We start from the raw sequence: 16869 nt of genomic DNA, 5'->3' as shown, positions 1-16869 counted from the left end.
TACCAAGTAATTTTAAACCTGGTTTTACTCCATTTCCCAAGTAAGCAAACAGACAAATGTCAAGTTTGTGCTTGCAAGTCTAGCTGATCCTACAGGTAGTGCAAGACCAAGGCAACTCGTGGTAAAGGTGAAATGGAATAAAAACAGGTTTAAAATTACTTGATATTAGTATTAAGCGCATTAAACTATGTGCACATGTGTGCTCGTGCATATATATTGTAACTAGTATGAATAAATTTCGAGTATGAGTTTGAATAAAAAAAGTATTGATGAAGTAGTTGAAATACTTAGCTTTAAATATCAAAATATACCTGACTGACATGTCAGAAAATTACAGTTATGTCAGAAACGACGTAGTAAAGGAATTAACATACAGTGCTGACAGAAAATCATACAGAGATACATTTCAGTATGTAGAATATGTTCACCCCAAACTTCGATGCATCTCTCAGAACATTACCATGCTTATCACCAAGCGATACAGAAATTCTTGAGGAAAACTGAACCACTTCTTCAGAGCAAAGATAGGCCTTGTTTGTTTTTAGAGGGGAATTTCCAGCAGTAATGCATTTCCTTATTTTGTTCCATACGTGCTCTATAGGAATGAGATCTGGGGAGCGTAATGGACACTCGCTTCGATTAATATTCTCAGTGTCCACAAGTATCTCCACTGCTCGTGTACGATGTAATGTGGCACTGTAATCCATAAAAACGAATTCTTCGCCAACATCACCACGGACCAATCGAACGTGACGAACTTCGTTTCAATAAAGTTCACTATTCATATGCCCTTTTTCCAGCACTTGTAGCTCGGTGCGTCCATTAAGCATAATGCCTCCCCACACCATGACCCCCAGCATCGCCATATCTATCGCTTTCAAGTACATTCTCGTAATTGTAAGCAGTACCACTTTCAAAGCAGATCAATAGTCGTCTAGAATAGGTTGAAAAACTAAAATGATTGTCATCTGTAAATAGTACATTACCCAACCGGAAATTATTTTTTGGGAAAGAGGAAGAATTGATGGGACCTTTGACCCCTGAATTTTTCATATCAATCCCGCCTCTTCCCCCAAAAATAATTTCTATCTTCAGATCCTACTCTAATAACCCTCCCTTCCCACCCTTAATAATAATAATAATAATATTATTATTATACATCTATAAAAGTCGTTTTTTTAATAATCCCCCCACACACATATTACATCCCCCCCCTTTAACAGCAGATGAATGCGTGTGGTCGGAATAAGGAGACAGAAAACAACGCCTGAAAAAAAAGGTATGTCCGAATATCCTCCTATATTATTCTTCACATTAGTTTTATAACACTTCAGTATTGCCCCTAAGATTCGAGTAAAGAGCCAATGACATTGTTAAAAAAGGATACTCCTAAACGAAAGTAGGCTCCATTAGCCATTAAAATAATATCCTATAGAACCTATAGATTAATTTTCATAAATTAATGTAGAGGACAGAAATGAGTCTAGAATTTAAACAATAAATTAATTTTCGATTATAAAACGATTATAGAGCGCACAGACAAAGAAGACTAACCGCATAAAAACGACATAACCGCAGAAAAGACGTATTGAATCAGCTCTATAAGAATTTCTTAAAACAAATGTCATCCCAAGAGACTTTGTCAGAGGAAACTGATAAGATTTTATGAAAAAAACAACCTCTGTAATAAATATAAATAAAAGAAATATAAATAATATAAAATGATTCCAATCAATAGTTAATTTTAAATTGTTTCTAGATCAACTTACACCCTATGAATATTCAGGGGTACGAGGGTTTTCCATCGCATAATTTCCAGTATTGTCGAATAAGTATAAGGTAAGTTCGAACGGTCTTCGTAAGAAGGCATCTTTTCTCTTCCTATTGTTGAATCGATTTCATCCTGAACACGGCGCTGGACTTCTGGATATGCTGCCATTACTAACAGGCACCATAATATAGTTGTCGCAGTGGTGTCACTTCCAGCGCCAAATAACGTTTGTACATTTCCCAGCAGCATATTTTCTGAAACAGAAATAAAATAAAATATCCTGCTAAAGAGAAATAAATACTAATGAGTAAACTACCATCTTAATGATATCTCTACCCTAACGCAGTAAGGAGGCTTTGCGTGAACCATGACCTCAAATGCAATGCCAAGCGGTAGCTAAGCTGCTGATAAGGCTTCCCTAGCTGGACAGTTCAAGAGTTAAGCGCCAGACTAAAAGAGAAATACCCTGGTCCTCAAGGTTGGTGGTTTTGCAAAAGGCTGGTTACCTTACCAAGTAAAAAATACTTCTACAGCTCAGATGCTTGAACTGGAAAGTTCATCGGACAAAAACAACGAAAAACGACCAAGTAAGAATAAAGGTAAACGATTAGGAATTCTAGAGATTTGAAAAGTAGCCACTTGGAACATGCGATGCATAAGAACAATGGAATTACAATTAGCAAAACTACTAAAATCTTAAAATTATTAATATATCTGTGATAATAGAAACAAAAACTTGAAAGGGAACAAAATATATAGATGGTTTCGCTATATTATATAGTGGAGTGGACCAACAATCAGAGCTTCTGGTGGAGTGACCATTGTAAACGATAATAAATGGAAAAATAGTATACGACAGTAAAATTTTGTCATCATCAAGATAGAAAAGGAGTATCTCAACAGTTTTATGATAAACTACAAACTCAGTTTAATAAATGTAGTAGAAATGACTATATATTAAAAACAGATATTAATGCTAGAGTTAGAAATAAACCAAGACCAAATGTCTTAAGAAAATAGGATCCTATAGATCTTTAATGGAGAAATTTGCATAAATAACAATGATCAAGAACTCTTAGACTATTGTACTTTCAATAATTTTAAAATAGCTAATACATTTTGAAAAAAAAAAGAGAATATAAATAAATATACTTGGAAGGAACAAGATCTATAATTAATTATATCATTACTGATCAGAAACTAACTCCACATACGAGTGATATAAAGGTTTACAGATGAAACGAAATTATTTTCAGATCATTATTTAGTAATCTTTAAAATGGAAATACTAAAAAATGGAGAAAGGAAGTAAATAAGCAGAAAAAAAATGACTATTAGATTCACACAATTAGAATTACGATTAACAGATTATCTCAAAGAAAGCTAAATCAATTAAGACATAGAAGAACACTAGAAAACTTTACTAAAGATAATTCATATTATCTTTAAATACGGACTGTTAAAAAGAAAGATGAAAGTAAAATACAAGCTGCGGAAATGAGATTTTTACTTGCAATTAAAGCGTGCATAAACTTTGACCATATAAAAATGAGGACATCGGAAGAGAACTTTCTATTTACAATGTAAACGAAAAGCAAGGAATATAGAGAGAAAGAGCATCTAATCGGGATGAAAAGTTATCGGCTAAAAAAAAAAAGAGGTGGGTAAATCTTGAACAAAGGTAAACAGAGAAACAGAAAGTAAAACTTTATCATCCTAGTACTTTTGGTTTACATTTCTTGGTGTAAGTGATTTAAGAATGTTAAAACTTAACGGACTTTATAATAATGAAAATAACTAAATCGGTAATAATAATTTTATAGTTAGAAAGAATTTTTTATAATTTATTTCTTAATTTAGAATCAAAATTAGAAATCAAATTTTGCGTGTATGAAAAGATGTAGATTTATGTTATTTTCACTCTTTACTTTTATATTCTTTATACCAGTGTTTCTCAATCTTTCTAAACCCAAGGACCAGTAACATGCCTAAAACAATTCTGCGAACCACTAAGTTATGTAAATGTAATTTATTTTAAATGTATGTGAGATCACCAACATTTACATATACATAAACATTTACAAATAATATGGAAACATAATTAAGTTGGAAGTAAACGAGTATAAGTGTATCATCGCTTAATTTTTATTAAACAAATAAAAGGAATCAGTTTCCGATTTGCTGTTAGCAAATGAATGGGTATATCTGTGCTGTCCCGCTGAAATCCCCATTCATCTGTCCACAGGAAATTTTATATTTTATTTGTAATCCCCATTCATCTGCCCGTAATCATGAAGTTAGCCCTACAATTTTTTTATTCATGCACACTCTGAGCAGCTATCTCTCGCCAGCAGAGCTGAGCCTCGCCATGACGTCACTTTGCATAACTGTCGTTTCATCCCGATTTTGGAAATGAATTAATTCCAAAACCAGTAACGAGAATAATCGGAAACTGGAGTCCAAATAAATAATATGATATAAATATGTTACTACATACCTTAAACCACGCTACGGGCCAAGACGTCTATAGATGCCAAGGTTATCATGGATGCGAAGTGCATATTAAAATTGTAATACCATTGATATTACATTGAAATATATGAAATATATGATGAAATAAGTGAATGATGCGTATTCCAAAGACACATCGAGGGAGGGCACCAACTCCACAACTCTCTGCCTCCACCACTCAATTTCATCCACCCGTCATCTGCCAACCGCATCTTCTACACCAACACGATTTGCTGTCTACGACCACCACTAGTATTTTCACAGACAATCAAAAACATCCATGCCCATGGCAGGATTCAAACCCACAGCCTTTTTGCTGGGGAGCGGGTATGCTAACTACTCGGCCACCAGGCCAGCTATTAGTCAACTTCAAGTAGAAGATCGGCACACACACTAATACGATTTCTGTATTTTGTTTTTATTTGAAGAAGCGATGAAAATGTTTTCTCACAAAGATAAGTTGTAAAAAACTGCATGAAGATTTTCAGTGCTTTTTCAGATAATTCGGGAAATTCACAGCTCACTGAATGCAAGATCTAGAATCGAACCAAACCAAGATCACGGAATTGCATTTGAAGCCTACTGTCACATGGAAACTCAATTAACATTTCCATTTCTGAAAAGAGTTATTCGGAAAATTTGTTTCAAAATGCAGTTTAAGGGTTTTGAGGTGGTCATAAACCCTTCCCAGAAACTCCAAATCAACAAAAATATAATTTTCCACTAAAAAAGGATTCTAATGTTGGAAAAGTCCAAATTATCTGTCTTTTACCTAATTAATGCACAACACCAGTTTGTTTGTTTTTTTCTCGAACCTTTATTTTGTCGTAGGCAACAAGAATAGTTAAAGAATTTCCCTGAAGGGAGAGGTCTAGTTCATTTAGTTTCGAAAAAAAATGTTTGAAAGATAGAATAGTGTTGATAACCATGCTTCGTCAACAAAGAGTGATGGAAAATCAGAATTACGTTCATTTACAAACAATAACACTTCGTGCCTTAATTGAAATAAACTTGTTAGTACTTTGCCCCTGGAAATCCAGCGAATTTCAGAATGAAGTAAACGTTTTATATATTCACTGCCAATTTCATCGCAGAATACTTAAAATAAAATGTTATTTAGCGGTCGAGCCTCAATAAAATTAACTAGCTTTACAGCGTTGTATAGCAGAATTTTAAATTCTGGTGGCATTCCTTTGGAGGACAACCTTTCCCTATGTATGAAATAATATACCCGATTCATATCCGGAGCCACTTCTTTGAACATAGAAATAACCTCCAAGTATGCCTGCCTGTAAGGGCGCGAGGTCCATCCGGACAGAAGCTCATGCATTTTTCCCACTGGATCGCTTTTTTGTATTATATAATTATTGAGAATGTGGAATATTTCTTCTCCAGTTGTTAGGGATGACAAATTTCTACAAAACAGATTAATATAGTTAATATACCGGAGTTAATATGCTATCTTACGTAGCATATTAACTCCGCATTATATGTAACATCAGTAGTCTCGTCTACTTGTAACACATAATAAGGGCTCTTCTTAACTCTTTCGATTAACTGAGATTCTACGTCACCTGCCATAACATTACTTCTGTTACCTACAGTGTCATTGAAAGAGTAGCTAAATCAACATCTTTTAGTAACTTTTTGCCAAACATAGTTTTTACCACATCCTTTATAGCTGGAAGTAGTAAATTTTCCCCGATAGAATGAGATTCCTTGTTTTAGCTATGTGCAAACTTAAGAGATAGGATGCTTCCAGTGCTTTGCTATTAATCGAACCCATGGCCGAAACTACATCTTTTCTATGATTTAATGTCGCTAAGCATCGCTGAAATTGGCTTTTTTTTTTCCAATTTGCTTATTTTTCACATCACAATGTTTAGTTTCTAAATGTCGGAGTTTCGCAGGTTTCATGCACTCGTTCGAAAACACTTTATAACACAAAACAGATTGAGGTTTCTGTTCACTTTCATCTCCACACCAAGTAAACCGGAATTCCAAATATGAACTTTTATATTTCCTACTATATTTTTTCTTTCAAATGTTTGTTTCTTCTACTTTAATAGTATCAGATTTACTCGCCGTTATAACACAATTAGGGTCAGCATCACCTGTTTTATTTGCTCTTGTTTTCAAAGTCCTAGTTCTAAGCCACTTTTCCATTATTAAAAAACGTTTCCGAAAAATATATAAACATATAAATATTGGGGTGAACTCACGACATACTTTGTCAGAATATCATTTAGCACTTTTGAGTGTATACTGAGCCTTGGTTGAAGGAGGAAAATCTTCAGCAATAAAAATCAATAAACAATAAGCAATTGATTGAAATGTGGAAACCACGTGTTCACTTCAAATCTGAAAAAACAGCAAGGGAAGGCGAATCAATAAAACCATATTGTTGTTCACTTCACTCCTCTTATTATCATCATTTTTCCGCTACAAATTATTGTAGTGACAGAATGATGAATAATAAAAGAGGAAGTGAAGTGAACAACAATATATTTTTATTGCTTCAGCCTTTAAACATTCTGACGCTATTTGTTGATTTTTTAAGTCTCCATTTGATTTCAATAATTTTTAGTTACTTATTCAATTTTAATTTGTTTGCATAATAAAAATATATATATTTATTTAATTAATTTAAATTTGCCTGCGGACCAACTGTCTCATCGTCACGAACTACCGCGACGATGGAACAGTTGAGGAACTCTTTATACCAGGGTGAGAAACATTGCTTTATACTATACAAAATAAATCAAAGTAGTTTTATATGTTTAGAAAAATCCACTAAATCCTAAATAATAATGCTTCGAGTCAGATAGTTACAAAAAGGAATAAAAAAGGAAAGAAAAACTATAAGAGAATAAAACATTTTATATTTTTATAAAGAAATGCTGAACGATAACTGACCTGTGAAGGAATTATCCAGTTCATTTTTTCTTTTCTTTATTTCAACAAGATAACCGTCGATATAATCACGAACATCATTCTCATCTAAATTCTTTCGATGAACTTCTATTTGATTTCTACAAAAAAGTTATAATCTGCTTTTCAACAATAAAAATTCTCTTCGCACAACAATATATAAAGAAACAAATGCAAACGTTTTACAGATATTTTACAAAGAGAAACACATTTTAATCAGTTGATATTAATAATAATGTTGCAACCCTGACACTTATATATATCGCTTTAACCAGTATAAAAGCTTCGATTATGGACCTTTTCCATTTGATGACAGGAAAAGACATTTGTCTAGTTCAAGATATGGCTTTAAAATAGATTCCATGATATTTTTTCATTTCAATGCTGAATATCTGTAAACTCCATTTCTGTACAGTGCCTCAAGATGCATCTGAAGAGGACATTCATATTCTTGTGAGCTCGCGGACGTACACCCACACACAAATACATAAAAACTAGAAAACCTAAACTCATCTAGCGTGTTTAGGTATGTACACCGTTGTTCAAAGCACTTCTTTCTTTTGCACTAGACTACTTAAACCCATTTTAGGGATTAGAAATCGTATTTCTAAATTCGAATGATAGTTTACTTAACATTACATTATACTTATATTTAGATAGAAACAGTAACTTTGAGACTATTTAGCTCGATTTCTATTTATAGCAACTAATTATTTTTTTTACTGTGTGATCCACATACGTTCCGCGTATCAGGAATGTGTATGGAAAAGCCAGAACTCGTTTCTACTAATTAACATGATTATTTTAGTTTCCGATTCATATCGTCAGGGTAAACATGAAGATATCTCGCAGTGCTTTAACATGAATGATGCAGGTATTATGTATTAATATTATGTATTATTATGTATTAAACAACGCATTCCAGATTTTGTGTTCGTCATCTATGAACATAAGCATTATTTTTATGTCGATCAATTATTGGTTTCTTTTTTTTTTTTCAAATTTTTCTTGTCTGATTGAATAGATTTTCTTAAAATGACATTAAATAACCAGACAACGTATTATTGGAAATTATCTTTCAGATAATTTCCGATAATACGGGGGTGGCGGAGATGGAATGGGGAGGAGAGTCAGTAAAGACTGGATATCATGTATGTCAATAGTATTATTACCAATTTCAGAAATTCTCTTTTTGATTTTCTATATTTCAAAAGCCCGTCTCTAGATAATCTCAATATTAATATTATTTCTAATTTTAAGCTCATATATTAACTTTCTTGACGGAGTTCAGAGGGCTGGTTTATTAGGCAGTTAAGTGACATTTAATCTATTAATCGACAACACAAAAAAATCAAAAAAGAAAAAAAAACTGCTTTGCCATAACTTACTCTTCTCATAGTTCGTCTAACAAGAAAGTCTACAAGCTATATTCTCATTAGGATTAGCATAGTGATAAGGCCAGTCGCCAGAGATCTGAATGTTGTTGTTTGAATATATATTTTTTTTTTCATGTGTAGTTCCTACCCACGAAAGGTTATCTAACACTATTCTGTATTGTCATATTGTAAATTTTAATGCGTATATTAAAATATCCAAAACTTCATTTACTCTTCCCTCACCTGACAATTTTCTCCAATTCGGTGTGTATTTTCATGAGCTTTGAATTCCTCATCAGAGAAATCATGAGAGGCCTTAAATATGGAAAAAATGTAGGTATGTCGAAACAGGGAACGATATCTATGAACCTATTCAACATATCATTTAGGGTTGTTCTGTTAGGATCGCCGTGTTCAAATCTCTCTCCAAACACCATCGATACGATATTATTTGATACACTAGAAAGAATGCTATTTCTTAAATCTTGCGGTTGTCCATTGAGCATTTGAAGTTCTTTTACGAAATCCCATATTTCTTCCTGAAAGTCAGAATAATAAGATACGTTAGCTCTTTTCCAAGAACTATAAAAAAGATAGAAATCACTTATCTGTATTTATTTAACGTGAAATATTCATATACTGTACATTACAAAATATATCTCCATAGTATTTTATTATTGTGCGAATGATTATTTGTATACTGCGCGCACACACACACCAGCCATTCTGGCTGGAGACACGATTTTGAAAACAGCAGGTCTGACTGGTTTCTCAAAAGGTGGTGTCTGGGAGTTTAATCAGAAAAAAGTAAAACACGTTGCTTGTCCGAAAGGCATAATTGTGGTCCTAAGACAGCCTGTCTGGAACGAGATCGCCGTCATCTGAGAAGGGTTGTACGGAGAAACAGAACTTCGTGGGTGCAGCAACTGACCGAAGCATTTAATGAAGGCTGTTTCCTACTTTCATTGAACTATGCGCAGGGCATTGAAAAGAATTGGCATATCTCTACGTAAATGTTGCTAATCCAGTGGTCCGTATGTGTATCAATAATATCTTTATTTTTCCCTTCTTGTCTTCCATCAAGAGCTACATTAAATTTATGTTTTAGAATATCCCCATTATGGTTTAATTTGTTTTTTCGTTTTATTCTGGAATGATATTTCATCTTCTGAACTAGTTTTAACTATTTTTAAATAGCTTAATCTGGTTAACGGAAACTGTTTATGGAATTAGAATAAAAAAGAGTTATTAGAAATAAAATTATCGAATTAACTAAAATATTTAAATCTGTTAAATTATTTCAGAACGTCTACGTTGCTCCATGGTATCTCTAAATCTAGTTCAGCGGAAATAAAGGTGAAGATTTAATTGTCCTCACCGATTTCTTAATGCTTATTCATTTGGTTCTTCTTCAGGTAGTCTAGAAAGAAACTACTCAGCGATTTTGAAAGCTAATTTATCAACAATGTTCTTTTTCTTCCAATGATCGATTTTTCCTGCATCAGAGGAAACCAATTTATAACTCTTATAACAGAGTTCAATTGAAGAAATCCCAGTGATTGTTGAAATGGGGCATACGCGATTCGAATTCCTCTTAACGAAAGAGAAATGATTTCTTTATCCAAATCTGTATTCTAATATCTTGTAAGCTTAAAATCAAGACCAATATTGGACAATTTAATTTTAGGTCCCTCCGTCGTAGAGACAAAATGCAATGCAATTCAAATAACCCATGACTTGCGAGTCTTTATTTACAAAACAAGATCCAATATATCTGCATGTTGTTTTAAAGTTCTGGGTTAATTAAATGCCAATGATGAATTCATTTTTATTTATAATATCCTAATAAACACTAAACTCAACGCACGTTTATACGTTACCTTTATATTATTTTCCATGTTGCATTTACCGAAGCCTAAGTCTCTTAGTATATGAAGAGCAAAGCTTCGTTGGCGTTTCCATTCTTGTCCATTTATAGAAATGATACCTAAGCACAGAAATAAGTATAAAATATTGAATTTATTTGAAGATCATAGAAACAATATACTGCAGTCCAGATATGGTAGATTCATTCAGTGTCAAATCAAGTGTCAAAATTTTAGCAATAGAAGAACATTGCACAAATTTATAAATTAAATCAGTTTCTAAATTTCATTTCAGTAGCATAATTATAGTTGTGCTGTCATTCTTAAATAAGCATTTTGAAATGTGATTTTTGGAATCATATCCAAGAGGGAAAAGAAGCTGTGAAAAGGGTGCCAAGAAGAGTTATAAAGCTTATATCTGGATTATGGGATTTTGATTATGAGGGAAGATTGCAAGTATGCAGATTACAGACTCTGGTTAACACGAGAAAGAGGAATGATATAATAGAGATGTATAAACTGTTGAATGGTAGTGGATTTACTGTTCTATATGTTTTTATGTTGGGGAGTGAATGCTGAATGGTGGTTTATATATACACATAAGTGTGATCTGTTTTCTATTTTAAAAGGTAGTTTCTAAACCACCTATGCTTTTAAGAAAGTTTTTAAGAAATTTTAACACATTGCAAAGTTCTAATAACAATTAATGCCCTAGAATTTACTTGTGGCCTATTCATGTGGTACTTTATTTACTTATTTTGTTTTTATTTATTTATATATTTTATTGCAAAACAACTTCAAACATACTGTCAAGTATTTTAAACATGTGACCTTTGTATTTTATACATTATACAACTACATATTTCCTAAAATGCATTTAATCCCACCTTTTAATCAAAATGTTAGTAGCAGGTGTCTACTTACTTTTTGTACCTGGAATCATGTGAAATGGAGAAGGTTCAGGTCTTCCCAAAAATTGGCGTTTGCTCAAAACCTCTTTTATGCTTGCAAAGTCTTCCAGAACAACAACATACCGGTTTCCAACATAAAGGCTTATAACAAAAGAAACAGGCAATAAATTACCACAACTCTGCATGTGAAAACATATGTTTAGCATTTCCTTGATATTTTTATTCGTTTCTGATACTGTAATCTTTTATTATAGATGTTTCATTGCTTTGTGTAAATCAGCATTCACACAATTTATTTAGGACAAGGACAAAAAGAGGTATAATGTAAGGAATATAATAATAACAAACAAAATAAGAACATATTTAGGGATAATTGATAATCTTTCATTTACCGAAGTTTCTTACCATTTTCGTGCAAATATTAATATCATATTTAATTAGTCTTAATATTTGTATTAGCGTATGATCTGAAATTATTTCACAGACTGTGTTAAGATGTAGTGAGATTTCCTTTGTTCCTTCATCTCAGGGGCAGTTTCTTTAAGGGTCATTGAGAAACTTTTCGTAATTGAGTTTGATGTTCACCCTACGAAACGGAACAGTCTTCGCCTTGTTTATAGCAATGCAAACTATCGTTCCCTCCAAATTCCATAGATTCGTTTCTAATGTTTCTTTGTAGAATTGAAGAACAGTAAGTAGCACGAACCAATAACTATGATGGAATTGTTCAGATTTAAACATTTGCATTGTAGCAATGTGAAATGGAAATCAATCCACGGAACTACCTAACAGTTCCCTGGATTGATTTTTTAGAACCAGTACAATCGGAATAATTGAAGATGAAATTAAAATAAAATAAACATTGAGATTCCTTAAGCGGCATACTTTTCATACACAAGGGGAAGAAATTATGAATTTAGGACAAAGTGAAAACCCATGTCTGCAAATTGCATGTGTTCAAGCAGGTTTTGTGGTTATGCGAAGATCGAAGATGAAAACTGAGTTTTTGATGGAAATTACCCCTCCAGTTTTGCAAGTTCATTAAAATGATTTCAGTTGAAAACTTCCTTATAACAGTTCTGCGGAAGTCGAACTTTGATCTTTCTAAAAAGAATTTTAAATATGTATAGAAATTACTTTTATTTTCCTCTTTGAAGTCGTATGTTTGTACTGATTGCGTGTTTCTCTAATTTCATTAAATTAACATTGTGAAATTAGAGGAACTGTTATGTTAAAAGCGAGAGAATAGTTGAGGAATAGCAGGTCATATTCAGTTCTGCATATAGATATTAATTATATAATTTATAGATGCTGGATAATACATGAAATTAAAAACCCAAACTATAAACTAAGTGTTGCGAAACTATATGACTCTACCACATATTTCGATTGATTTGTTGATTATCTACGAAGTTATCCTCAAGTGATTAACCCGTAGATCTCTAGTACCTTTAAGAACAGTAACTTGTCGTCACTTAGATGACTGTTTGAGACTGTGGGATGGTGAACGACTAGAAGTCGCGCAGTCACAAACGAAAGTATTATACTAACTTAACTCAAATGATCAAATTAAGACATTATCTTCTCTGTACTATGGACGAAGTTACAGAAGACAATGACCGTTGTCTTCTGTAACTGTCTATAACTTCTGTAACTTTGCCCATTGAGGTTGCTACTGCTAGATGAAGGTGCTTCCAACTGAAATGTATTAAGCAGGCTCATCTCGAAAGAAGCCAATGGTTTTTATTCCTTTAACTACAAAACTTTCCGAAACTGAGGGCATAGCCATGCGCCTTAAATCCCTGGCAAAAGCGTTAGATTACTGATCTCTAACGAGTCCTGTTTTTAGAGAGGAGAAGAAATTATGGATTCTAGACGTAGTTTGATCTGAGAGAAAAAGAAATGTTGTACTGTCACTCCAACATCAGAGAATCTTATTTTTCTCATGTGGAGTAGAATAATTATCAACGATAACATTCCTATGCACCTTTTTAATTGGAATACCATAACTGCTGAGATCTCCTGAATAGATCCAAACACTGTATGAATTTGTAGATGTGAGTTGGCCCAGATTTTCTTCTCATGCATGACAATGTCACTTCCCATGGACCTCAAATGGTGGAGTGGGGAGAAACTTAAGATATCCGACACTCAGGCCAACCCAATCACTAAATTTAAATTCCATCAAGCATGTATGGAACATCCTTTGGCATCGCATTGGTAAGCTAAAGTCTTCTCTGGAAGAATAATCAAATTTTTTTGCCACGAAATAATTTAGACACGAGTAGTATATGGGTCACTTTGAACAAGATCAAGATAAGGAATCATGACGTGATTGGTTGATAAGAAGATTACGTCATTGTGTGTGCCGTCATGAGTTTGCAATGTTAAGAATTTCTCTGGGGGCATATGTGTCAGTTACATCAGTTCTTGCGATTTGGTTCGCGTATGGAATTATGGGTGATGTTAGAGATAAGGATTCGTGTTTATTCATTGGTGGTGGTGCACTTCTGACAAGATCAAGATAAGATAAGGAATCGTGACGTGGGTGTGTGTTGTTATGAGATGTAGATAAGTGACGTCATTTGTTAGTTGTAAATAAGTGATGTCATTTGTTAGACGTAAATAGGCGACATTATTGTTTTGAATGGAAAGAAAGATATATTAGTAGATAAGGAATTGTGTCGTGATTGGTGGGACACTTCTGACAAGATCAAGATAAGATAAGGAATCTTGACGTGGATGTTTGTTATTATAGATTTGGGAATTTTGCTGGGCACTCCTCTATCAGGGACATCACATGGTGTGTGTGTGTGTGTGGTTCGCTTATAGCCTTGTGGGTACTATTTAGAGATACAAATCGTGATGTTATGTTTGGAAATTTCTGGAGAATATATGTCTCTCTGTGCTATTACATGGTGTTTTGGTTTGGAAATTGAATTGTGGCCGATGTTTTTGAGATAGCATATCTTAGAAGTTTCCCAGGGTGACACACATTCATCATTATCATCATGTTTAATGTTTGGTTTTCTATACTTGGGTGTACTAATTTTCCAATACATTTTTGGCTGTTTCCTTCCTGTTAAAGCGTGAGAATTCTTAGAGTAGAGTACAGTTGTAATGGCGGCCATGTTTAGGGTTTGCTGAATAATGTAATTATATGCTAATGTCACTCAAACATAGTTTTTTTTTTTACTTCTATAGATGGCTGGACTAATTTTCACATACATTTTAGGGTATTTCCTTCCTGTTAAAGGGTGGGAATTCTTAGAGTCGAGTCATGATGGCAGTAGTGATTAGGCTTTTCTTGATAATTTAATTATATGCTGGTGTCCCTCAAACACACACACACATTAGACATTAAAAGTCGCTAATGTATTCATGTTGATACTCTAATATGTACCCTATGATTATTCTTATGAAAAAACCATTCAGTATTAGAATTACACTTACCAAAGCATGCATTGTGATTATTGAAATTACAATTACCAATTGTTATGTTTAAGTTAAAAAAAAATTAACTTACATTTCTTTCGACAATGGGAACATTTTGGTACAATCTACATTTTCTGAATATTCCAAATTGTTGATTTTTAACATATATTCACAGCACAGAACACAGTCTGAAAATGCAGCTGACTTTTTCATTATAGGTTTTCATTACTGGGGCTAACATATATTCCGTGCACGTCTTTTGCTGATTGATATATCCACCAGCAATCAGTAATTATTGTGTATACTTGAACTTTTCTGTGTGGAAGGGATTGGAATTCTCCTGATCTTACTTGAAGGTTTGATAATACATTCGAAATGTCATCTTTTTCCTGACTCATATTCTCTCTTTGATGTTTGGCTAGGTATTATCAGTTTGGGGAAGTACGATTGTTTTTATAGTGTGAAATTCTTATGACACATATCCTAAAATTATTCATTCCTGATTAAGGATTTTATACAGTTATTGTTTTCAAGTAGATGGCTTGTTCGTTTGATTAAATTTTGTGTAGCTAATAAACTGGAATTTATTTCAAATGAATATTAGCTCTGTATTATATATACTTTTTTAATTTCTATGTTACCTTTCATTTGACTGTAATATTCTTAACAAATGGTATTTACTGAATCTAACATACAGAAATTAAAGTGAAAAAGACAGTATTTTGTTTTCTTATTCTCTTGATTTAACATTTGCGCTGATTTTCATAGTGTATCATTTGCCACTGTTGCTTACGTGTAATTCATGGGTTTTTTCTCCATGTGACATTCAAAACAAGCTGAACTATGGTTTTTACATAGTTCAACTATGTAAAAATTATTTCTGTTAGTCACAATTGACTGATGTCCTCTCAGCCTGAGATTTATTTCACTGTAGGGATATATATATATATATCCCTACAGTGATATACAGGGTGTTCGGGATAAATTTGACATATTTATAATTAATTATATTTTTCCGTAAGTTACATGTATTAACACACACTTCTCTTCATTTAAAAGTGTGGACCCTTCTTCATTCATATACAAGATGTCAGAAAGGATGGATAGCTGGAACCCACCTGAATCATGGAAGAGAATAACTTGTATCATGATGATTCGTGCCCGCCATCAAAATAAGGATATTACGACTGCTGCCCAATGCTCCCTGAATACAGTAAAAACAATCAGGCATGAACTAGAGACTTGCAATGGTGACTACGAGGATGTAGCAAGAAGAAAGATCCCTAGCAGACGATCTGATTGCGTTCGTACAGCAGAATTCCTCGCAAATCTGCAGGAACAGGTGTTGAAGAACCCTGGCATTGGAATTCGGGCTTTGTTCGTGGAGTTGCTAACTGTAGTCAAGCCCTGGATAACAAGGGTAGGCAATGGTAGGCCGTATGTATGGCAGCAGGATTCGGCCCCTTGCCACACCTCTGGGAAAAGTCAAAAATGGTTGTCTGAAAATTTCTACGACTTCACCAGTCCAAATGTTTGGCCTCCAAACTCCCCAGACCTTAACCCCATGGATTATTTTGTATGGGGCGCAGTTGAAAAAGACACCAATCGCACTTCCAGTAATACAAAAGCCCAGTTAATGGATAAAATTAAAACAGTTTTTGCGGCCCTTCCCAGGGAGACTGTAGCATCAGCTTGTTCGAGGTTCCGAAGCAGAATTGAAGCTGTGATCGATGCTAATGGTGGTTATTTTGAGTAAATCTTGTTGATAGTATTGTAATTAACTCTGCCTGTAATGTTTTTTTGTCAATTCATTAAATTTAATAGATACAAAGAAGATTTTCTTTTTCCTTACGAAACTGTCAAATTTATCCCGAACACCCTGTATATCCCTATAAGAATAAATAAATATTTATTCCTATTCCAATACAAATATTTATGATCACAATAAACTAGAAATTCTTCACCCTTTCAAAGTTTTCAACGGGTCTGGCTATTAAGTTCGTTAATGTTTTGATTTTTCTCTTCCAGTGGCGAGTATTTTTTGACATATGCATGTTGATTCAATTATC

At 33.5% G+C, this 16869-nt stretch overlaps 1 protein-coding gene across 1 annotated transcript in view; it reads right to left on the bottom strand.

Moving 5' to 3' along the window:
- Positions 1-16869, bottom strand: part of LOC150101505 (cytochrome P450 2J4-like) — a 47659-nt gene that overhangs the window by 3608 nt on the left and 27182 nt on the right. Inside the window, exons 2-6 of the mRNA XM_090400689.1 lie at positions 11379-11506; positions 10470-10576; positions 8833-9128; positions 7199-7314; positions 1770-2025 (exon numbers count right to left, since the gene is read on the bottom strand). Coding sequence (XP_090256815.1) covers positions 1770-2025; positions 7199-7314; positions 8833-9128; positions 10470-10576; positions 11379-11506 — 903 coding nt within the window. The remainder of the gene's footprint in view (positions 1-1769; positions 2026-7198; positions 7315-8832; positions 9129-10469; positions 10577-11378; positions 11507-16869) is intronic.

The sequence above is a fragment of the Typopeltis vanoorti genome, chromosome 11 (genome assembly GCF_054136105.1).
Source record: "Typopeltis vanoorti isolate ZY-2024b chromosome 11, IOZ_Tvanoo_1.0, whole genome shotgun sequence".
NCBI classification, from domain to species: Eukaryota; Metazoa; Arthropoda; class Arachnida; order Uropygi; family Thelyphonidae; genus Typopeltis; species Typopeltis vanoorti.
Note: the sequence above shows the minus strand (reverse complement) of the source record. Positions and strands in the feature narration are given on the sequence as shown.